Source organism: Aplidium turbinatum, chromosome 1 (genome assembly GCF_918807975.1).
Source record: "Aplidium turbinatum chromosome 1, kaAplTurb1.1, whole genome shotgun sequence".
NCBI classification, from domain to species: domain Eukaryota; kingdom Metazoa; phylum Chordata; class Ascidiacea; order Aplousobranchia; family Polyclinidae; genus Aplidium; species Aplidium turbinatum.
The window spans coordinates 12,045,611-12,070,946 of NC_137472.1; the positions used below are offsets into that span (position 1 = coordinate 12,045,611).

At 38.6% G+C, this 25,336-nt stretch overlaps 1 protein-coding gene across 1 annotated transcript in view; it reads left to right on the forward strand.

Moving 5' to 3' along the window:
* LOC145777486 (uncharacterized) overlaps positions 1–23,441 on the forward strand; it is a 29,504-nt gene extending 6,063 nt beyond the window's left edge. Inside the window, exons 3-5 of the mRNA XM_082588904.1 lie at positions 993–1,103; positions 1,948–2,116; positions 22,860–23,441. Of these exons, the coding sequence (XP_082445030.1) occupies positions 993–1,103; positions 1,948–2,116; positions 22,860–23,100 (521 nt within the window). The 3' untranslated portion in view covers positions 23,101–23,441. The remainder of the gene's footprint in view (positions 1–992; positions 1,104–1,947; positions 2,117–22,859) is intronic.
* The last annotated feature ends 1,895 nt before the right edge of the window (positions 23,442–25,336 follow it).

Here is a 25,336-nt window from a genome sequence, read left to right on the forward strand (position 1 = left end):
TCTAAGCTGTTCTCCCCAGCAGACACAAACAGCTTGCAGGAAGACGAACCCCCATTACAAACGGGCAGTTTGTACCCGTCTTTCTGGTCCGTCCGGTCTTTCTAAATTTTCGGGACGCGGTCTCATCAAGCGAAATTTCGGCCACCAATTCTCTCCTCACAGGCACCACATCCAGCCCTGGCCGCGTCCTTAGCTGGTGGACCAAACGTTTTCGGGTGCAAAGTGTCCCGTCCCCTCACGCCTCGCCGCGCATGTGGGGCTCGGGGCGCGGCAGGCCGATTACTCAAGGTCTTCACGATCGGGCTCATTTTGGTTTGCGTCAGTGGTTACTCACACTTTATCGCTAATGATGCAAATAAAAGTTCAAACGAGCAATACGATACTTATGGCTGATAAAAAAAAAGAAAAGAAAAAAGGCGCTCCTCAAAGGTAGACAGATTTATGGGGCAGTGGATAACTTATGCCAACCTGGTTCGTCTCCTAGCTCAAGCTGGTTGTTGATAAACACCGCTTACATCTACCCAGGGTGTAATAACTTGTCGGCATAGCTGCTGAAGGAACGGCGGCAGAGAGAAAGAAGTTGGCCACCCTACTTTTGTTAGTGCCGAAGGCTGAATAGGTTATAATGAGAACCTTGTCTTCTCATTCCGCAAAGTTCAATCACTGCGTATGGGACTTTTACCTTCTTTTGACAGATTCATATTCAAAGATTCAGTTATTTTCCGCCTTAAAGCTGTATAACATTTCGTTGTTGTTTACATTGTTTAAAGTTAAAAGAATACATGCGAGTGAAAGTCACTTAGAAGGCCACATCTGCGATTTTGTACCTTCATGGTCTCAAAGTGTCTTTGTTTTCTGAGATTTGTAAATTAAAACTAATTAAATTATGTTTAGTTGTACATTAAATATGACTTTACGTAGCCAATATACTTCACTTTTGTATTGTAATAGAAAACGGTACATACAGGATTTAATATCGAAAACCGATTCAGAATTTACGAGGAATTTTACTACAAAGCTCAATCGTTTGTTGGAGCAAATGAACCAAGCAAGAGACAGACTTCCTGAGACAACAACAACAAGTCGTGCAACTACAACTGCAAGTGTGTATTGAATCACAAAATCGTTTAGGAATTGGTATGATATGTAATAATTAGGGGCATTGAAAAAAGGTTAGCCAAATACCAAACGAACATCTAGGTTCCCCTTGAAAAACAACAAAGCAGCTCTAAAACAAGCCTACTGACTTGATTTCTGCTGCAAAAGTACCTCTTGTCAAATTTAACGTACTCAATTACAGAATTTCATATGATCATTTGCAGTATGTCATGAATCAGAGACCAACAGTATAACTTGTTCAATCATTCTGTTATGTGGCTATCGCGCCTGTAAGTTACCAGTTGTCGACGAGTGTATGAGTTTAAACAGTGGATAAGGTGTTGGCTTTCCAACAATGAAAGCCTGATTCGACACCCAAGTTAAACTGTTAGTTGATTAACACGCTCACTTATACCCAGGGTATAATAGATTGGGTGTGCGTAAAGTTGCTGAAAAAAAGCACCCGAGATAAAGGAACCGGCAACCCTACTCTCGTTTATACCGAAGACATATTATGATGAGAACCTTATCTTCTCATTCCCCGAAACTCAATAACCGAGTATGGGACCACCTTCTATCTAGAGATTACTAACGACTGAACATTTTAAAATTACCGCACGTAATTGTCTTTTGGTTTTTGTGATAAATTTTAAAAGATTGTCTCACTTGTTTATAGTGTTTTTTACCTCAACTCATGTGTAGCTAACTCGATCTTTTATAATTTTGGCAAAGATGTTCTGATATATCTATAAACTCTAAGAAGCAGGCGTAATGAGAAATAAGCGTAATTTACTTTAATGAACAATTTGTAGATCAATATGAAATATTGAAACGTATCTCATTTTTTAGCATTCCAAAATGGCTTTGCAAGATTGGACGACGGATGGATTGGATTGGAGAATGGATATCAGTATAAACTATCAACCACCGTACCAAATTATGAAGCAAGCAGACAGGTTTGTCAAGGAATGGTATCTGATTTGGCTGTGTACGGCGTTCGAGACATGAGCAATAGAAGGTGAGACTGCAAACAACATTTACAATAATTATAGAATAACCTAATATTTGATTAAACCAACATATTTTCCTTGCAAATAAAGTGGTAGATTGTTACGTCCAGTCGCTGTTGATAGCAACATTTAACTATGTTGCTATCAAGCGATATGAGATAAATTTCTATCTCGAGGTTGATAGATAAGGAAGTAATGAATAATATGTAGCGAGGCTTGAAAATCTGGTCTACTTACACAAGGTTTTGCAAGACCACAGAGAAACATATTACTGTTAATCGTCTCACTCCAGCGCGAAAACGATTGATCTTTACCCAATATTTCCGTGTTTTCTTTGCTCTTGATGGAGTTAAGGTACTTAAGAGTAGCCCGTCATAAACTAAACTGCTCATGTAGTATTTTTTACCAGGCTCTTTCGCGTTTAACTTTGAGTTATACAAATTTGAAGGTTTCTTTAAGGTTTAGATGAAGTGAAGGAGAAAGCAATCTTCGTGTTTACCACTAACTATGACATACTTAGTATGTCATTGAGTTCCATGTCAAAGGCACAGTCACATACTCTCGAACGTCACATAGTGGCGGTGCTACCACAACTCGGCTTCGGCACTTGTTGGCATCATGTTTATTTGATATCTTATCTGCAGTCAGTGCACACCGTTTCGACCGTCCGGTCTCCTCAGTGCAGTAGGTACACTGGAATGTCGATGGAGATATTGGCTATTTTCATATACCTCCATGTGACATTTTCCCATTTGTGCGAACTAAACACCAAAAATAGCACTACTGCCAACCTTGCCAACGTGCTCAAACTGCAAGCAGTGAGCATTGCGCAATGCATAGCAAGGTGCCTCCAGTAAAGTGCTCAATCGGTGTAAGCCAAGAGCGTCTATAACGGCAGACAGTGCACACCGTTTCGACCTCTCCCTTTTCCACCAAATTTGTTTTCTTGGCTAATTATTTTTTTTATGACATGTTTTTTATAATGCTATTAAAATATTATTTTGGTTTAAATTTTTGAAGGAAAAATTTCTTTTTTTTTATTGATGGACGAATTCGTCCATTCGGGCATGACAGCTGAAAATATTTTCAACCAGTGACATTTTATATTTGCAAACAATGAGTAGGCCTGCAAAAAGCAATAAAACCACCATAATATCATATGAAAAGCATACTTGCAAGTAAAATGACTTACAAGATTTGTAACATTAAAATCAATATAAACACAATGGCTTATTACTTTTCAAATGTAGTCGTATTATAAATAACAATACGCACGATAATATACCAAGCAATTTGAGTCAGTGCAATTAGCAGCTGATACTGCTCAAATGTGAACGATTGATAAAAATATGCAGTTATGTTTTTCTACTAACAGTCTGATTGGATGTACAAAGTTCTACATTCTTTTACTATTGGCCTCTGTCATGCATTGTAACATCGATGGAAAAAAGGGTTTAGAATGACCTTCTACTTTCATGTCATTGTCAATTAGTGAAAGTAGTGAGTGATCTGAGTACAAAAAGATTTGATAAAAACAATTGTAAATTTCTTAAAAATAAATTGATTTGTTGTACCAAGTAAACATGTAGATCATGTTCTTAATCAGAGGTTCGTCTACCTTTAATTCTTCATAATCCAATCTCTTCATATCAATTCAATGTGATACACCAAAAAGTTACAGTGGCAGAACAAATATATTTTTCACTAGTATTAAGATAGCTTGGTTTATATTATGTCACATAATTCATATGCAGACTAGACATCTCAAGGGTTGCGAGTACTAAAAAGTTAAGAACCTTTGTTTTAGACTTCTAGGTGTGTAACGGTAATAACAACAGTCCACAAAAAAAATTTGATACAGATCATGAACATTTTTTTTTTTTGCTTAATTTTCACCGTTGATTTCAAATCTGAAGTCAGATTTTCTCTTCATGTCAAGTGTTTGAAATATCAGTAAGCACGATATTGGGTTATTTTCATTACAACAAAAATTCGAGAACCACAAACAATGCTAAAAAAACAACAAGAATATTCGCAAGCAAAACAATGCATTCAGTATGTTCTCAACAATGTCACTAAACTGTTCATGCTTAAATTTTTCAAAAATATTGTCAACTACTAACCTAATTTTAATCTAACCTAAATTTAATCTAACCTAAATTTAATCTAACCTAAATTTAATCTAATCTAAATTTAATCTAACCAAAATTTAATCTAACCCATCTTGCTACCACGGGAGGCTTAGCCATTCTTTGAAGCCATCCTTAAGCAAAGGGAGGTGCTTAATTTTTGGTCTAATACAGGGTTCATCAAACTTTTTTCTCTGAGGGCCGGATCGCAGCGAGATAATTTGAGCTACAAAATGAGACACATTAATCCTCATCTGTTCTCCAACAGCATTCCGCATGCACCAATTCCAAACGAAATATACGCGGACATCTTCAAGTCCTTTTGTAACCTCAATGGCTTGAAACACGACTGGGAAAATACTTCCTACAAAAACATCTATCTCAATCTGAAAACGCAAAATGAAAAGAAAATTGACAAGATTGATCAAAACGGAAAGAAGATTCCTTGGAATGAGATCCTCTTGAAAAACAAGGGAATCAAACTCCTCCTTCCACCTCATCTATCCTCCATGTCCTTTCGGATTGCACATGGAGGGTACAAATGGGGAGATTTTAATAGATCAATACATTCCGACAGAATAACAAACTGCAAATATTGCAGAAAACCAGAAGACAATGTGGCCCACGTCCTCACCAAGTGCTCTTTTGCGCTAGGAATATGGGAGCGCCTGAAACAACAATATCTTGAACTAACCAAAGAAGACATGGAAATAACAAAGGACATGATCCTCTACAATCAATTCCCTGACGGACAGAAGAACAACCCGATTCTTTTGACCATGATGAATGTCGCCAAGCACACCATCATCCAAAAGAAGATATCTCTGGACATCGGCGACACATACATACAGGACACAAAACGGTCCACCATTCAAGCCCTGTGGGTCATCATGACATAAAACGAAAGATATAACACAAAAACACAACATTCCTTTGTAATCTGACATTTCCACTCCTTCTAAACCTCCTCCTACGGTCAGAAGAAAGAAGAACCAGTCGAGATCCACTCTTCAACCGCCCTCTCAGTCGTCCTCGGTGGTAGGGATGACTGATTGCAGCGGTGGATCTCACTAGCACAGTACGGTCGTAGATCATCTTTGAAGAAGCTTAGACAGCCAAGGGCGTAACAACCCACCTTTAACCCGTCCCTCTCACTCATCTGCAACGGCCTAATGCCGGAAGAGTGATTGCAAAAAAAAAAAAAAATTAACAGTTGCGGGTCGGATGCAAATTGCAAAAAGATACCGTATACAACTATTTAGAATCTCCATTGACTTGAATTGAGCACAAAAAAAAACAAAGTCAGCGGTGGAATAGAAAATTTGTGATGAAAATCGAAAAGTTGCTGGAAAAGTTATCCCCTGCTGTAATACACTACAAGGCATCGTGCTCTTGAAAAAACATTACATCATTCCAAATTTGGCCTAGGCCGGGGATGTTCAACCTGCGACCCACCTGAGATTTTTATGCGGCCCGCTAGTCATTTTCACTCCAAGTAGTATTTTGAACTTCATGGAGAAGAAGAAATAAAATGTGAACTTCATAGAAAATGAAGAATGGTTGAATGATTTTTCTTTCTTAGTTGACATCACAGAAGTGCTAGCTGAGCTCAATTTGCATTTACAAGAGAAAGATCAGTTTTGTAGTTCAATGTTCGAGTGAATAAGTAGCTTTACCAGGAAATTAAAACTTTTCATAGCACAATTGAAAGCTGATGAAATTGTACATTTTCGTAGTCTATCTGAAAAAGCTCAAGACAGGTCTGTAAACTATGAAAAGTATGCTAAGTTATGTGATGATTTGCTTGAAGAATTTACAGTCAGATTTTCTGGCTTCAAAAAGATTGAAATTAAATTAAAATTATTCAGTGACCCATTTTCATTTCAATGTGATACAGCGCCACCCGAATTCCAACTTAAACTGCGAAGTCGAGAAAGTTTGAAAACTTTACGCAGAGAACACACTCTTCTTTTATTTTATAAAGAATTACATTCACATAAAGTATTTATTAAATTAGTTAATATGTCCAGAAAATTATTGTTTATGTGGGGCAGGAGATATTGTTGCGAGCAGTTATTTTTATCCATCAAACACATCAAAACTGCAGTGGTTACGAGAGTAGGGGCTCAATGCGATCCTACAATCCCTCCTCTTCCTGCCTCAACCATGCTTGCAATCGTTTCTGGTATTTTTATTTATTGCGTATGACTTGATTCAGTGAGTTGGGATAAAAGCTGAAATTTTGTACACACTTAATTCTTAACGATTTAACTAAATCCAAATCACACATTTCTCTAGCTTGCTTTACTAAATACTGAACCCAACACAAAGGCAAAACTGTGACCAGAAACAACGGCTCCTGGCATGCGGCACAAAGCGACAATCAGTTGTGAAATCTCTTGGCAGCCAGGCAAGTCACATCACGCGGGACACAAAAACAACGCAAATTCAATGTCAACAAATTTTCATCACAATTTCATTTTTAATCCAGAGGGCAATCGACCCGCCGGAACATTGCGGCCCCTAATTATGGCACATAATTAAAAAATAAAGTTGAAGTAGAAGGGTCGATGCCCGACATACAATACACAGAGAGTATATAGGCTACATCAAAGCTACACAAAAAATGGTGACTATTCTTGTATAACAGTGCAAGGCACTCGAACACCTTGGCCACAAAGACCTAGCGAATACCTACTCGATTAATTATTAATATCTACGTTAGTATCATGAGACACACAGTAGCCAAATTAAACACACTACACAGTAACTAACTAGATAGCCTACGTATGATGACGTAAATCACTGAGATCGCTGGCGAATACTTACACGATTAGTATTTACATCATTTCCATGAAAACACATGAAACCATGAACCATGAAACACACAATAGCAAACAAATCAAATGCATTACACAGTAACTAACTAGCTACTTATAATGAGGCCGATCACTGAGATCACTGTAGAGCATACGTTACTAGGACATGTTGTTGAGGAGCATATTGGGGCCCTGCGGATGACACATAGAAATACGCAGGTTAAAAACAGATTTTCGCGGTACATATCTACAATACACTACAAATTTAAATGAAAGGCAAAGGTGGTACAGATGCCTCCACGACACCCGCTAACAACAGACCAGTGCGGGACGGGTCCAGAACGCAGTCAAGCACCCTCCACAGGAGCAACGCACGATATATCCCTTAGGATCAGATCCACTTTGACCTCACCCGATGTCTCATCCACCACTGAAACTGCCACCCTGACGCGCCTGACAATCGGTTTTCCATTCCTAATTTGGGGGATGATCTCATGGACTCTCCCCAGACGGTACCTCTCTCTCTTAGTTATATCTTCTGGAGAACCAACCACCACTAATTGGCCAGGCTGTAGGTCTTCCTCCAAACTGGCCCACTTTTTTCTACCCTGCAGGGAAGGTAAATAGAAAGAGATCCATTTCTCCCAGAAACTGTGAGATAGAGCCAAGTTATACCTATTGTCTCTCCGTAACTCATCTCGGTCATGAGGACTTCCTACTGATGAAAATGGGCTCAAGAATGGGTTAAAGAGTGCGGCTGGGGTGATAACAATAGAATCCTTAGGGTCATCACAGACAGGGACTAAAGGTCTTTCGTAGACTATTCTTGTGGCACTACCCGTAAATGTAACAAGTTCAACAAAGTTGGGTTTCCGTGATGAGTTCCCAATAACGTGGGAAAAGGCAATTTTGAATTGCTTGACCATTGCTTCCCAGGCCCCTCCCTGGGCCAGGGCATACGGAGGAATGAACTCCCAGTTAATTCCCTTTTTTCGCAAAGAAGTTTGAATTTCAGGAGACTCCAAAATTTTTGGTAGTCTTTTAGATGCCGCTTGAAATGTGGTCCCGTTATCTGAGTACATGTTACGTATAGATCCACGCAAGTCTACAAATCTGGTAAATGCTAAAACAAATTCACTGTAAGATAGTGACGTCACAAGTTCCACATGGATTGCTCTACTCGCAAGGCAGGTAAATAACAATCCCCATGCTTTCTTTTGGCTTCTTCCTTCCACAAACGTCATTGGACCAAAATTATCTACGCCACTGTTGAAGAAGGGTTTGTTATAGGCCGTGGTTCGTGGTGATGGTAGATCCGACATAAGCTGCCTGATAGGCTTTGCTTTCTCTAAGGCACATGGAGCGCAGTCATGCAAATAATGTTTCACCGAGGAATTACCATTTGCAATTCAAAAACGTTGGCGAGTAGATAACAGTGTCTGTTGCACACCATAGTGATAGCTATCACAATGAGCGTCAAGGACAACTAGCCGTGTTAATGCGTGCCTCGAAGGCAAAATGAGAGGATGCTTCGCATCGACAGTTATTTCGGGAGACTTACTCAAACGACCTTCAATACGAAGTCTCCCTCGTGTGTTCACACAAGGACGATACTTTTTTAGAGAGCGCAACTCCTTCAGGCACTGTTTATCAGCGCCAGCTTCGCTCGAAGCAAGACGTTTTGTTACCACATCGATCGACTCTGGCAGACCGTCGCAACTTAACAAATCTCTATACACCACTTTCTGTACGTAGGAAACAACCCTATTTAAAGCGTCCTCTAGATAAGATGCATTTAACTTTGGTTTTACATACCTATGTTTCTTGCATTTGGATACAATGAACTCCGTGAAAGCTACAAGATAGGCGGCTCTCTTATTTCAACACGTACAAAATAGGTGCGGTTTCGATCATCTTGCTAATGGAGCCAGTTGCATTTTCTCTTACCGTCATCTCCGGCGACAGTTCCATTTTACGAATAGCAGCATCTGCTCCATTCACCGTTGGGACCTCGCCTTCCTGCATGAGAAAAGATGGACCGCTCAACCACATCTCTCTGGAACCTGTTTTGGTGATGGCGTTCGGTCTGGTTCCAACGTCTGCCGAGTTGAGATGTGTCGGACAGTAATGCCATTCGCTCACCTCTGACAAGAGTAAAATACGATTTAACCTACGAGTAATAAACTTACATAATCGTAAATCAGGGTTTCTGATCCACTGAAGGACAGTATTCGAGTCACACCAGAAATGTTTTCTAAGATCAGGCAGGTATAGTGCATTAGCTGACTGGTTTAACAGCTCCGTAGTATTAAGCGCGGCTACAAGCTCCTTTCTGGCAATCGGCCATGCACTTTGATGCTTGAGGACAACCCTACTTTTGCCAAAAACAAAGGATACACAAGGGACTCCGTTACACAGCCTACGTATATACACCACGGAAGCAAAGGAGTGATTGGAAGCATCCCTGAATCCATGTAACTGATATACGATATCATCTGCGCAACACGGCTGGGTGTTTACAAAATACCATCTAGGTATAGAAAATTCTTTCAGCAAATCTAAAGAATGAAGCCACGACTTCCATTCTTTTATGTAGTCGGGTGGCACTTTGGTGTCCCAATCAAGACCTTCAATAGTTAAACGCTGCAGAATTAACTTAGCTTTTAGGAAGAAAGGCGCGCCGAACCTTAGTGGATCGAAATTTTGGCCAAGTTGGCTTAACATTGAGCGACGTGTGTACTTCTCCAAAGGTCGAAGAGAGCACTTAATGAATAATGAATCTGACTCAGTTTGCCACACGCAACCTAGAGTTTTGCTACAGGTAAATCTGTATCGTCTTTTTCCAGGTCGACATTGCGAAAAGAAGAAGCCAACATCTCCTTTTTGAAGTTGGACAAAACATCCAACGCTCCTTTGTTGGGACTCCATTTCACCAAACTAAAGCCTCGGCTATCGAACAAGTCAATGGCTTCTTTTGCAATCTCACTGACCTCATCAAGACTATTTCCAGAGAATATCAGATCGTCCATATACATATTTTTTCGAATGGTACTCAGGATCAGGTCACTGGCTCCAGTGGGGTTTTATTCAATCATTTTTTGAATAGCTAAGCAGGCGATGTATGGACTGCTTTTAATTCCCCAAAGGTGTACACAAAATCTAAACGGAATTACTTTGCCCTTTTCGATATCATTATTCTCAAACCATAGCAAACAGAACAAGTCGCGTTGTTCCATTGGTAATTGAATCTGGAAGAAGCACTTGGTTAGGTCTGCCATCAGGCCAAACTTTTCCAATCTAAAGCGAGCCAGAACTTGTGTTAAAGGGTTTAATATGTCTGGGCCCGACAAAATCACATCATTAACACACCTACCCTTAAACTCAGATTTGCCGTCATATACCACTCGCTTTTTTGCTTGGGATTTCACAAAATATGGTAAATACCATACACATGCCGATGAGTCGTCATCTTTTACCGGCTCAATGTACTCACTGGACTGCATTTCAGTCATCGTGTCTACTAAGAATATTCGAACATCAGATTGTTTTAAAGCCTTTCGTCGTAAGCTCAGAACACGGTCAAGAGCCAAAGAGTGGTTATCCGGTAATTCAAAGTCGGTTTTTAACGGTACGGGCATTTCAAATCTCCCTTCTTCAACTTTCAGTTGTGTCTCAACAAATTTTTGTGCTATGACATCATTGCGGACAGTTCTATCGTTTCATCTGTTAGAGTTAAATCCTTTATTACATGTTTTAAACGATTGATTTCAATCTCCTGCGCATCAAAACTGTCAAGACTAAGTGACTCCTCAGCGACGATACCATTAATGGCAACACGACGTACTATAGAATCACCCGAGATCATAGAATCTCGACCTCCACTAGCCAGCCAGCCCAGTGGGGTTAAAATAGCATGGGGCTCTTCCCGAGTCATGCCAACACGTTCTTCTAGTACTCGCATCAAGTAAGCATGGTCATTTCCGATTAGAATATCGACCGACATTTTGTTAGGTAACGAAATCAATTCAACATTATCGAAATGTGAAAACCTATTTAACCCTTTGCTTTTCAACGTTTTTTTGGAAGTTAACTGCTCAAGGGGGGGCCGTTTTTGGATCAAATTCAATCAGCTGTTACGTGTTATCCGCTGATGCTATTTGAACAGAAGTTGCACTGGTGTGAAAGCAAATCATTTGTATATAAGTTTGAAAAGTCATTATTTTAAAATTTTATATGTTAAACTTGATATTTCAATTTTTGCAAAGGTACCCAAAAACGACAATTTTGATTTAACTTGCCGCTATTTAATTACCGTGCTAATCCGATTTCATGCAAACTTCTGAATAACAAAGAGCTCGATCGAACGCACGAAGTGTGTGTGCGGTGTGCCGAATCATTGCATTGATTAGAATTTACGACTTGCGAGCAAATCTTATTGTAAGCTACTCACTGATTCTAAAATAGTTACAATCAAAGTAACATTGTTACACGAATTTGAAAAAAAAACAAAACTGCGTTTGTTGTCTTACATTTTTATCCTAAACTAATGCATTCCCAAACTCATGGCTAGCTTCTAGTTTTATGGAACCAAATTTCTCATAAGTAACACCTTAGCCTGCTTGAATAGCTGTTTACATCTTCGTTTGTGTATTTAGGTCTACAATTGAGTTTGTAGTATGAATATTTTTAGTAGAGAGAAGACAGTTGAACAAGTTGTTGAAATTATCTGAAATTTCTAAGTTCAAATTAGGTGCTTTTGAAATTGTGGATTTGTGTCAAGTCGCATCACAAATATCATGCAGGCCACATCATAAGTCATTTCGCTTACGGGTGTTTATAAACATGACTCATAAATTACATCCACAAAAAATACAGCATTTATATCAACAAAGCTAAGTTCGAAGCTCACTTTTTATTGAAGATTGTGTCAATCAATTCGAAATAATGCAACAGCGAATTGCCGCCAGCGTCGAAATAATGCAACAGCGAATTGAGGAACGTGCGTAAACAAAGGAAATGTGAAATAACCCACAGTCAGCAAATCTACATAAATTTAACGTTTACAAATGTTGAATCAATGTAAAAGGACTGGATTGCTGACTGGGTCCTTATTGTTTGAAGCACTAAAAATACGCGTAATATCGACAACATCAGCAAGGCAGTGATTATGTTTCTGGCCAAAAAAAAAAAAATAACTTTTGACTTCAAAGATAAAAATGATTATAACGAAGCTTCAAAGTTTGTCGTAAAACATTTTACAGAGATACAATAAACATAATCATTTTGTGCCAGATTGTGAGAAGACTTCCTAGATTCTTTCCAACCATTTGCATGATTGCAAATTATTTTCTATAACTCTATATTGCTAAAAAATGGCTTCTTTGTTGAAACAACGTGGCTACAATTCTATAAGAAATTCTTAGGCCTACTACATTGAAGTAATGAAATTTTTTTTGTGATTTTGCTGATGACGTTTTACAATATCCGAGAAGTAAAAAATAATAATGATGAATTATTTTATAAAACCGTGGTTTGCAAGTGCTTCACAAAAAATTGTTGAGGGAAAATTTACTATTAGACGTAAAACGTTTGTAAAAGAAAATTGTCGGTTTACGTATTTATAATGTTTATTGCGCTGTTATCGAATTATAAACTGCCTGTATTGTCTACCTTTGTGGTTGCCGGCCAGCTTAGAGCAGCATGCAAACCATGCGTTTTTGGTATTTGCATCGTGTTATGATTCTCGAAAATCTCCCACAAGGTCTTTATTTTTATCGTGATATTTTTGTGCCTTGTCTGTCCTGAACTTGAAGTCATTGTGCAGCACAATCCACATCGGTTTTTAGACTCAGTCTTCATTGAAAATCTTTTGTGTGGTGCATCATTTCAAGTAGTGTCTTCCCCTAAACTGTTACACAAATCGCCCAGAACCAGAACCATCGTGTTATCTTACAGCAGTTGAGAGCCCGTTATTGTATGTGTGGAATTATTACTGTAGATGTCTGACTAAATTCATGCCAAAGTTGAGCAAATTCTGCTTTCGGGATCCTTGCCGTTATTTACGGTATTTTTTGTTGATAAGTTTGGGCAGCATTTTTCCAAGATAAATGAAGACATCGGTATTGTTCGTCACTTAGATTTAGTTTTCTCAGCATTGTTTATTCATTCTTTGATCCACTAGTTTGTCCCACTTTTGGTATAATCGGATCGTTTATAGCCTAAATGGCGGGTCTTCACAATAGCCGGCCTCTTATACATTGGCGCAACGTATTCAGATGTTGAATCAATGATGAAGAAAGCTGATTTGTTGTTTGTCTTATGTGACGCCTAACTTTATGCCTCGTCTACAGTACAAAATATTTTGTAATGTACATTGTGTACATTGTACATTTTGTTTGTAGGCCTACATTACAAAATATTTTGTAATGTAGATGAAGCATTATCATCTTTATTTTGCGCTCTTTGGAACAAAACACAGTGCACTGTGAAACAAAAATACAGGACATAACAACAAGTAGGCGACATAAATCAGTGAAGGGACGCCATCGAGTTAGCTGCTACGTGTAAATGAAGCCTATCTCATAATTTTGAGTATCTCACAATTACTGTTTGCAAAAACGCTATTTCTCCGGCTTCTCCCAAAAGCATTTGCAGTGATACATTTCCTCAATTGCAAGTTTTGTCAATGAGAGCATTTCCATAGAACGTTTATTTCGAAACCAAGTTTTCGTGTCTTTATCCAAGAGAAGATTTCTTATTGTAACGTTTTTTATTCGTCAATGAATATTATCTGCTTGAAACAACTGTTTTGAATAGTTTGTGGCCTCCATAGTCTACTATTTTGATCGTGGATTGCTATTCTTCTTTGTAGAGCTGATAACGCAAAAAACGTTTGCTATTATTGTTTCTAATTAACAGCTTTGCGATCACTGGCTTTTCTTTGTAGCATAAGAAATAACGCGCTTTGTATTATTGAGGTCAAACCAAACAAAAGAAAGCAAGAGAATGCTTCTCTCTGCTCGCGCATATCGATGCACGAAGCAATTATGAGCTTATGGCTTGTCATCGCAATGTAATCCATTTCACGCTTTGCTGGAAGTTAGCTAGAAATAGCAAAAATTCACCAAAATCTTGAATTTACAAGAAAACTACACAACTTTTAGCATCAAATTTAATATCATCAGATCCGCCTGGCAATTTTAGGAAAAGTCAAGAAAAACCAAGTGCATGGCGTTACTGTGCTTCAAATAATTAAAGGAAATATGAGGGGGGGGCCAAATCCGGCCTCCCTTTGAGGAGCAAAGTGTTAAGTCTTGATGCTGCGGCAATGTTTCGACATGGTCACTCCAAGGTGCATTTACCACTGTTTCCACATCACCATACAGTTCGTCAGTAACTTAGGATTGGATATTAAATTTAACCAGATCAGAGTGTATTTCTTGTTTGCCTGCTAGAGTGTCCATGCGGAAAGAGACATTATCCGCGGCTTTTAGATACAATTCTTTAACCAATCGGCTTGAAACAAATGTGAGCTGAGAGCCTGGGTCGTGTTGACAGTAAACCAGAGTGGTCTCTCCATTAAATGGGTTTATGACCCGCACAGCCGTGGCACAATTAAACACTGCCCTCTTATGAGCGATGCTTACACTACGATTAGTGATGGCAGGTGCCGTTTTAAGACCATTGCCATTGCCCGATGTTCCTTGAGGATTCACATAGGCGTCGTGCAGTAGATAATAGTGCTTAAATCGGAAATGTTCGCCGCAGCGCCTACAATTACATGATTGGGTGCAGTTTTTTGCTTCGTGTCCTAGACGTAGGCAGTTTAGACAACGACCAGTCGTGGCGATGACATCCCGGCGTCGCGACGGCGTCAAGTTTAGGAACTCAGGACAATTGGGTAGTCTGTGACGCTCTTGCTTATTCCTATTCTCACAATAGATACAAAGTATGTCCTTCCTCGTACCCTCAACAGCGGCTACCAAACGTTTCTTCTCGGCTCTCAGAACTAGAGCCAGACCAACGACTGCTACCTTGGGTGACATTTCTGACAGGTTGTGCTGAGGTTTGACGAATACGCATAATGTGATTATCACTCGCCGACCGTTTTGTATCTTTTCTAGCAACGACTTCCTCCATTAAGCGTATGGCGAAGTCCGTAGAGCGACACGTCTCTTTGCAATTTACGAAATTCATTAGGCTTTGGAAGCTTGGTTCCTCGGTGCTACCATATTGCTCTTTCAGATAGTATAAAAAGTCTTTCTTCGTATATCCAGGTAATCGACCTGCCAAGTCTAGTACAAAACGTCCTTCTAGCTGATGACGCTGGTTATACGCCCTAGCGAAGAGGGTACACTGAGCCAGCTCGTCTTTGAATTCCTTTATTGAGGATGATGACATCTCAGATAATTTATTGCCATGCCGTATCCGCCGAATCTCCGGCTCCGCGAGAAATCCGCCTCTAACGCCAAAGCGCTGGGACAAGCGATCCAGCGACATATCGATCCTTTCCTTTTCGATCCAACCAGAAGTATCCGATGCTACGTTTGAAATAGTTTGCGCGGCGCTACGTACACAGGCTGCCTGTAGCAAAGTCAGCCGATTTCCCTCAAATAGGCAACTCTCCATTAGTGATTCGATACGGCTTTTAAAAAATATAAATGGCATGTTGTTGCCGTCATAGTTGATCAATGCGGCCCTGTCATAGAAAGTGCGACAATTATGATATTTATAGAACCAGTTTTGTTGATCCTCAGCACCTCTGTTTTCATTAAGCCCAGGCGGGGATGTCATAACATGTCTAGTTTCACGGCCATCATCTTTAACTAGTGGTAAATTGCATCTCTCAGTTTTAAGATCTTTCCTTACAGTTAAGGGGCATGTTTGTGACGGTTTCACAACCTTCTCTCTATAAAAATCACGTTGATAATCATAATGAGGTTCTCTTTCAGCGGCCCCATGGGTCCCCCCAGGCGGTTTTGCCAAAAAATTATCTTTATTTCACGTTCTATACTTGTTTGTGAGGGCGTTCCCTGGAAAGAGCTTTCTTAGGGGAGTTTCTCTATGTGGCGGTTCCATTAAATTCTCCTGTTTAGCCTTGCTCTGTTTAGAATGGGCATCTATGCTAGCGGCCCCATGAGCGTCATGGGATCTCCCAGGCGGATTGACAATGTCAGCGTCCCACCTCTGGACCTTTTCTATCGCTGTAGGGATGTAGTCGGTGACTCCAAGACTACTGGCCGTAGGCCGTCGTTGCCCGCGCTCCGACCCTTGGTCCGATCCACATTGTGAAAACAACTCCAGCTTACTTTGCCTTGCTCTCAGTTCGGCTGCCTTGATCTGCATTTCAATTTCGGCTCTGGCTTCGGCTTCCTCTGTTTCGGCTTTGGCTTTGGCTCTGGCTTCCTCTGCTTCGGCTTTGGCTTTGGCTCTGGCTTCCTCTGCTTTGGCTTTGTTCACCCGCATTTGTTTTTCCCACCGCAACTTCTCCATTTCGAGCCGGATTTCAATCTCTTCTTCTTTTGAACGGCGCGAGCGACTACTCGAGGCACCAGTGGTTGATTTTCCTTTTATTGTACTTAATTTTGTATCTACCCTGGAGATTTGCTTCTGTTTTATGGTCAGTCTCAATTCCTCAATCTCTGACCTGACCTGTTCTGTAGCTTCAGATATCATAAAGCTATCTTTTAGTTTATTCGCAAGTTCTAACAGTTCTCCAAAGTTTCCCTCTAACTCCGCCAAGGCCCGCTCTAAGGACGCTTCATCCTGTACCATGGGGAGACCTCTCCTAAATTCTCCAACCCCCTGCAGAACCTCTCTTTTTTATGTCTGACGTCCCTGAGCACAGCTTCTGCACTGAAATCAGCATGGGTAAGGCTGCCATGAACTCCTTAAGGATACACCTGCCCAACGCCCGGGTGTTCCGCCGCACCACCCCCAGACGCAGCGCCCCCTGTCCCACTGCCAACGGGAAACGCACTAGACACCGAATGGCCACCATCACCTTCCATTTATCAAATTAAAAAATTTACACTACTGTATACTATACCCTACACACAGTAATAGCGACACACGTAACGTAATGGAGAGCCTAACCAACTTTAATTAGGAACTTAACGCTCGTTGAGTTACGGTGACGCAAGCCTCTTGACAAACAATACAGTATTTAAAACAAATTATTATACACAATTAGGCTACAGTAGAGTTCCAGTTTACAGCACAATCAAAGTTCATTAAAGTCCTTTCGTTGCCGGAAAGTGCTGACCACCCCTTCTGAAGTCTTCCTTGGTTAAAATTTAAATTTGTTAGTCTTTAAGTTAGTACTTTAGTTCTTTTTCATTCAATTGTGTCAATTTTGTTGGTTCTTTTATTTCGTTATTTAGATACTTTATTGTTCTTTACTTAAGTTGTCCAATTTTCAGCTTTTATTTTTGGTTACGAGAGTAGGGGCTCAATGCGATCCTACAATCCCTCCTCTTCCTGCCTCAACCATGCTTGCAATCGTTTCTGGTATTTTTATTTATTGCGTATGACTTGATTCAGTGAGTTGGGATAAAAGCTGAAATTTTGTACACACTTAATTCTTAACGATTTAACTAAATCCAAATCACACATTTCTCTAGCTTGCTTTACTAAATACTGAACCCAACACAAAGGCAAAACTGTGACTAGAAACAACGATCCCTGTTCTAATAAATACTGTATCAAAACAGTCTGACATCAGTTTTGCTGCCAACAAAGTTTGCTTACAAATAAACAAACCTCTCACCGTCTAAACTCATAGTTTTCAGAATTGTTTCATCAAGCCAACCTCAAGAAGAATCGAAGGCAGGTAGCCTATATCATTTTTCGATAAATTACAGTAGACATGTAGCCTACTCTTCCTTCTGATTGTAGGATTTTTCCTTGGCAGTAGCGCACCCAAAAAAAAATTTAGGGGAGGGGCTAATTCAGAAATGTCGGCCGAGTGATTTGCGACAGTAGTGACAATGACAATAGGCCAATACCCATCCCTTTGATTAATATTTAAAGGCACTCACGGCCCACAACTAACCGGTTGCCGATACATCAGGATTTGTTCTCTCAATTAGATTAGAAGTTGGCCTAGTGTACCCCATGCTACTAGCACCATCAGCATCCTCATTCCTACGTCTACTCTCGCAATCTTCTATTAGATCTCGACTTTTTCCTCATGAATGACAAAATAGAATTCGCTTTCTGTTTGCCAACACAAATAAGTGCGAAAACAACAACTAGCACGAAAACAGTTTGAAACAAAACACTAATTTTGTAAACAGTAAATTTGATGTGGACGTTTTTCCTACTTACAAAACATTCAAAAGTAGTTCATATTTTCAACTAAAGTCCCAGACGCCTTTGTCTCTCTGCTCAAATTTCGTATAGGCCTACAGTTTTACATGTCCGTGTGATTCGGCATTGACGTACGGCACATCGGCATCCGGTATGTCCACCAGACATTTGACCACTAGAGCATCTGAACTTTAAAAATGCCATCAAAGACCATATCATGGAGAGTTCTTTTTGTACAGATCGAAAATTCTCTGCTGACTCATTTAAAATTTTACGCAAAGGCAAATCCCAATTTGACACAAAAATTCAGGAAGCGGTGTCAAACGCTGCAACCCAAATTTAAACTAACAATTAACTTATTTTCTGGAGGCGCGTCTATTCTCCTCAATATTTACTTAATGTAGGTATCACGTTCCCTGGAGTGCAAATTTTTTTTGTAGTTATTCATGTAGTTGCCTCTTCCTAATGTAATTTTACCTTGAAGAAGTTGAAATTTATTGCATTTTTATGAATATTTTCAGGTTCCTGGTGAGGGCTTAACACTATCTGTATAGCGACACGAGGTTTTATGAGGACGCCCCACTCTAGTAGTAAAATATTTCTCAGAAGGAAATATGCTAGAAATGTGAAATTTCTTGACTTAGTTTTTGTTCTTTGCAAATTTTCTAAACCTACAGGCTACTGGTAATTTTTCTACCTTCCTGCCCTTCACAACAAGCATTTCGTCTCAGGTGGCTGGACATTTTCGTGCAATGCTAGATATATATAATTTAATGTAAGTGCAATATAAATGCTAGTGCAATTACTTTGAAATGTAAAAACGCCCAAAAATGCCTTATATTTACGAGCAAAAGTAAATTTTTGTTTAGTTTAGCATTACTTTATGCATGGCTATCTGGAGATGCGGCTTGATTTGTCACATTTTGCAGATTTTGATTACAGCTACTGCTAGTGTTTGACTGACATTTTCTGAGATTTTTTTACTTTTTGCTGTCTCCTAATGATCTAAAAGCTTTTTGTTGCCTTGGGGAAGCAATGGCAAATGAGAAAAAGTAAGTTGAAAAACCCTGACGAAAACTTTCGAAATCAAATTTTCTTTGTTTTTCAACATAAAACAGTAAAAAAAGTGTAATAATATATTTTTTAAAAATATTTATTTAAACATTTGCCCAAAAGTAGCAAAATCCGGACATTTCTTCAAATTGTGACAAATCAGGCTGTATCTTTAGGTAGCCATGCTTTATGTTATAATTCAAAAATTTCAAATTTGAAGCTATTTTTGGGTAAGTAGAATAAAAACCAACTTTCTGACGTCTTTTCATCTCAAACACTTTATTTCAATGAATTTGTTGGGTAAAAGTTTAATTTCTATACGCACAATACACATGGCTATGATCTTGTAAAATATCTTGGCTCTATGCTTTTCATAGCTCCTGTTACTAGCGATTAATTAGCACGGGCCTAAAATTGCCCGTGACGTGCTTTAAGCGTACGCAAACAGCTCGTAGCCTAATAAGATAGGATTAAGTTAAGCCGAAAACGTTCGACCGTTAAAAATATTTGCAAACATGTAAAATATATTGTTATAATGCTCAGCCCTGTTGTATTGTTGTGTCTTATTCATATCAATCTGTCAGCAAAAGGTATAAATGGGAAACATACAAAAACTTCATTTTTGGTGGCGGGTTTGGGGGGGGCTTGAGCCCCCTTAGCCCCATGCTGGGTGCGCTACAGTCCCTTGGTGGCAAATTTTTTACAGCATTATTGCACGAAACTTGCCGGTTTAGCAGTCAATTAGACCTTTTCATCTCTAAATGAAGGAAGCTTAATAGTTCAGAACCATGGATATGGGATGAAGAATTAAAAGGCAAGTTGGACAATGGACATTTAAATTCAGACTTCTTTCTGCTCACAAATCTCTTACTTTTGTCATGCAAAAACAACTATTCTTATTGATAGAAGTTTACTCATGCCACAGAAGGCATTGCTTTCCGTTTATCGCCAAGCCACAACAGAAGCTTTGTGGTATATCTATTGCAATATGAAGAGTACAACTTTTGTTTCATCACCAACTTCATATCCAAAGTAGTGTTTGCCAGCAAGCTAATGCCTGGTGTGCAGCTTTACAGAATCAGAAGGTAAACTATACTCTCCGTATATGAAAAATAAATTTGATTGGATGTTCAATCAACCTCATCATGATCTACTTGATCTAGCACTTGATCTTACACCCCTGGTGACTTTGGCATAAGACAGGATATGTAAGATCTAAGCTAGACTTGACTGAAATGAATACTGGCTTAAGCTGCTACACCAGTAGGCAGCTGTAGCTTTGCAGTTTATAGCTGAGTTTTTGGTGTTCTCTAGTTTTAGCCGCAGTTTATGCCCGTTTAATAGTAAAAGCTACCTTTAATAAGTTAATAGCTGTTTATCTGCTAATAAATTTGATAAAAATATTACCCTAAAAGTGTTTCCAGAGCAATATAATCCATTATTTGAGTGTAATTTTGCGAAAAGATTCCGGGAGCCATGCTCCCGGACCCCCTACAATACCTTAACCCCCGCGACATTTATTGCTTCCATTGCTCAACTCACCAGGATACGCCACTACTATGCAGCACTTGCCAGTATGCGATTAGGCCATTTTACGATCAAGAGTTCTTAAGTAAGCATTACAATCGCTCTACGCAACCACACGACGTAACATGATGGCAATTCTACACGTGTATGCAGCACTAGCCAAAATGCGATTAGGCATTCTTACAAAAATTCATTGCTTGTAATCCCATAAATTCAATTCCCTAGATTTCGATGCGAGACGTAGAGTAAGGAGTTGCGCAAAAAGTCCTCGGTAGCCTATTTGTACAAGTCAAGTGTATTCCAGGAATCCGACGCCACACCAGTGGAGCGACGCGCGTGACGTCAGAGAGAGTTCTAGGGCGCTACATCAACATCTTGTCTAACGAACTTTCTTGATGATGTATTCTTGAACATCAGGTTCAAACGACAGATCACAGAAATTTTTCGAATATTCTCTGCAAAAATATTTAATATAACAACAGTTTGTTTATTACATCAGTCCAGCACTTTTCACAAACCACACATATAAACCCATGAAATGCTTCAAAAGTATGAACATTTATATAAACATAGACTATGTTATTTATAATAGAAAGCTGTTGATAATGGTTTCAGCTGCTAACGTTTCTTAACATTTTTTTTGCAAAATTATTAGGCTACTCTTACAACGTTTCTCAACAAATATGTTAAATCCACCTTGGCCATGTGTCTTGCTGCATATTGTCTTTGTCATTGTCATATTCAAGAACAAAAATAGGCTGATTTTAGGAATGATCAATGTCTGAATTATACTTTATGTGTTTATATTACCAAGGTAAACTGCATCAAATCATTTCCTTGTTGGGTAAAAAGTTGTTTTATACCTTTTTTATAAAATGTAAAAGCCCTATAACCTGTGTAAATGTAATATTTGTGACAAGTAATTAGCATTTATTACTTTGATGTTGTCAAATATTGACCCTTGGTAGGCTAATGTTTATTAAAAAGCCTAAGCTGAACCGAACTTGTTTATAATTAGGGTGCATCAACCACTTTTAACCTAGCCTATGGAATCAAACAACCAAAAAAGATAATACCAAACTATCCAATATTGATAGAAATATCTTTTTTACATAAGTTTCGACAAGTTGCATTGCTTATATTGCAATTGCAATGACGTAACAAACATCCAAAATCACTCAAAATATGCAAACCGCTACTGCCCGAATAGACGAAAAGGTCGAGTCAATGAAAGGTAGCCTAATTTTGTACCTGAAAAAAAAATCAACTAAAATTTGACTGAAGATACTCTAACACATTGTTCATTCGTACAATTATTTCATAAGTATAACTTACCTAGATATTTTTCCATGACTTCCCAAAGAAAATAACTTTGAGCAAAATTATACGCAGCTGAAGACCGAACTTCAACGTCGCAAAAAACACCAGCAATGCGGAAAAACGGCAAATATGTAATTTTTCGAAAGCGGAAAACTGGTTTCCGGATAAAATTAATAAGTTAGAAAAAAAGTGGTCGAAACTATTGTAAATGCAAATTTTATATAACTGGACGATTTCGTTCAATTGGGTGGTAAAGGGATACCGCTATATGATTAAAAAATATTGTGAAGTGTCGATTCATGAAATTGTCGAAAAGTATTTCGCTTTTATTGTAGCAGATAACATTATTGAGAGGAATCTTTTTACCAATTTGTCTGAGATCACAAAATGTACTTTATGACCATGCAACCCTGAAAGCAGTAGTTGAAAACCATTAGTTAATCACATAAATAGTGTTTTTGCGATGAATGTCTTTTGTTCACTGTGTTTTCAGGATCATCGCAAATTCTTTGAAATCAAGTAAGAACCATGTGCACATTAGAATGAATTATATAGACGTAGTTAATGTTAACGAATGTTAACTGTTTTTTCAGGATCTTGAAAAAAGCTTTGAATCCCAACAGTCATATGTACATTGGAATGAATGATATCGACGTAGAGGGAACATGGAGATGGATTAATGGTGATCCTGTAACTGACGCCTTGTGGGAAAGTAGACAACCAAATGGGGATAGACAGCAAGATTGTGCTTTCTTGCATCGAGACAACCTGCTCAGTTATGACGTGTCATGCAGTTCTATCTACAACGCATTATGCGAAAAGCGATGGATGTAAACAAGTCGCCTACTACGAACTTTTCTTAGATAATGCGACAAATCCGAAGTCGAATACCTTATCCATTTTAACGTGAATCATGTGTAGTTATTGTCACGAAACAATTGTTACCAATATGTAACGGATGTAGCAATATTCGAATAACTACAACTAGAAATTATATTAATTTTTCGTAAAGTTCAGTGGCTTCAAAGTTTTGCGAATTATTGGAAAATTTGAAACGAATTGACAGCATGTTACATTTTGATTGCCGCCAACTGCATTGGTTAGCACGAACTTGTACATCTATCATTGCAAAGGCGTATTATGTAAAGTTTACATTGTAAACAAAATATATTGTTATTGGGAAATTATTATCATGAGTCAAACTCAGCCTCTTTTGTAACAATGGCTTGATAAGCGATTGGGGATTTTTAAAGTAATTATTTTTATGAGAATAATGTTTAAATTGAGAAGTAAAACTAAGCCAAGGTAAAAAGTTATCTCCAAAGTCAAGTTACATTACAAAATATAATTTTTCACACTTACATGCTTAATAGTAGAAAAGCGACTGAAGAAGAAAACGCAAACCAGTGCACTTTAAACGAATTACTAGATTTTGATGAGGCAATCTAGCTCTATCACTCACCTTGATAGACTAATCTGGTCGATTGGACTAGATAAAGTAATTTTGTTTGAGACCTTTCAGTATTTAGTCGTTGTGGTGTTGCGAGAAGCGTTGCAAAGAGTTCATTTAACGTTGCAATTAAAATGTTAATCGATGTAGCACCAACAAAAAAAGACTTTTTAGATACTTTTAAGCGCATTCCTATTTCCATAAAAACTCCTTTTCTGAACACTAAAGGACGTAAATGTTACATTAAAAATCATCGATCAAAAGTGGGCTAACAATGTCAGTATGATAAATAAAGTGGCTTGCGTTCTTCTGGTAACTATAGGCTACACCGCTACAGTTTCACTCTGCTTTTAATGTCGGTATGTTTGCGCAAACAAAATTATTGAATGGTTGATGGATTTGATCTTCATCCTCGGACTGGGAAAGCTTCTTTGAGAGCTTAATCTTGGAAGTTTCGCATACTTCTAGACTTAGAGGCTTTGAACCACTGAAATTGAGGAGTGACGTTTTCCGATTGTTGAAGTGTTGTTGCTGGGGAATTGTTTCATCCAATAGGTGCCACTGAATGGAAAGCTGTCCTGAAATGCATTGCTCAAGCGCACATCCAGAGAGCTGCACGTGCATCGATTAAATTTGAGTCGGTCGCTTAACCACTGAGAAAACTGGCGTAACTTGAGAATCTGCTTTAAGAAATAGACATAGATTCTAAAAGTAACTTTCACCATGCGTAGTTTGTTTGCTGCGTGTTTATTTAAGAGTTTGAAGTACATAAACATATACAGTAGGCAAATACAGCACTAAATTCCACTTACTGCAAAATCTTTGTTTGTCAAACAAAGCGAACTCACAAACATGAGTATTCTGCCAAATAAATGATTAAAAGTTAAAAAGCAGCCCATAGACACTGCATATATTCTATATGACATACAGGCCTCACAGACAAAGGTCGTGTATGACATATCGGTTCTATATCAAATATGGATTTGTCAGTATCGTTTCCAATGGCATTGAAAAACCTCAGTGTGTGTTTTGTATGCAAGTTCTTTCAACAACAGTACTACGCATTGGCAAACTTACTAAAAAGATATAGCACCAACCACCTCATTGAAACTGATTTCTATAAATTCATAGATACCTAAAACATTTAACAAAATAGATGCCCCTCCAGCGAATAATTATGTGTTGAGCCTGCGGTTGTGCTGCTTTATTTGGAGTGCCTCATGAATTATAGTTTCAAACTCTGATTGACAGTTGCGAATTATCTTGAATGAATCTAATGTAAATTTGATGTTGGAACAAATTTCCAACATCAAATTTACATTAGATTCATTCAAGATAATTCGCAACTGTCAATCTGAGTTTGAAACCAAAAGATTGTTATGAATTCAGCTGGTGAAAATGCGAAAATGTAGCTTTTAGGCTATTCAATATTTTTTTCTTATGATCTAGCCAAGTTAGATAGGAAATGGAACTAATTGGAGGAAATTAGATAAAAATACTGATAACACCGCAAAAAAACGTTTTTGCTTTCAAAAGTTTACATTACAACAGCGAAACGCGACATAGACTGGATGTCGGTTTGAATCAAATTTGGTTAAATTTTTCATTTAGCTTAAACTT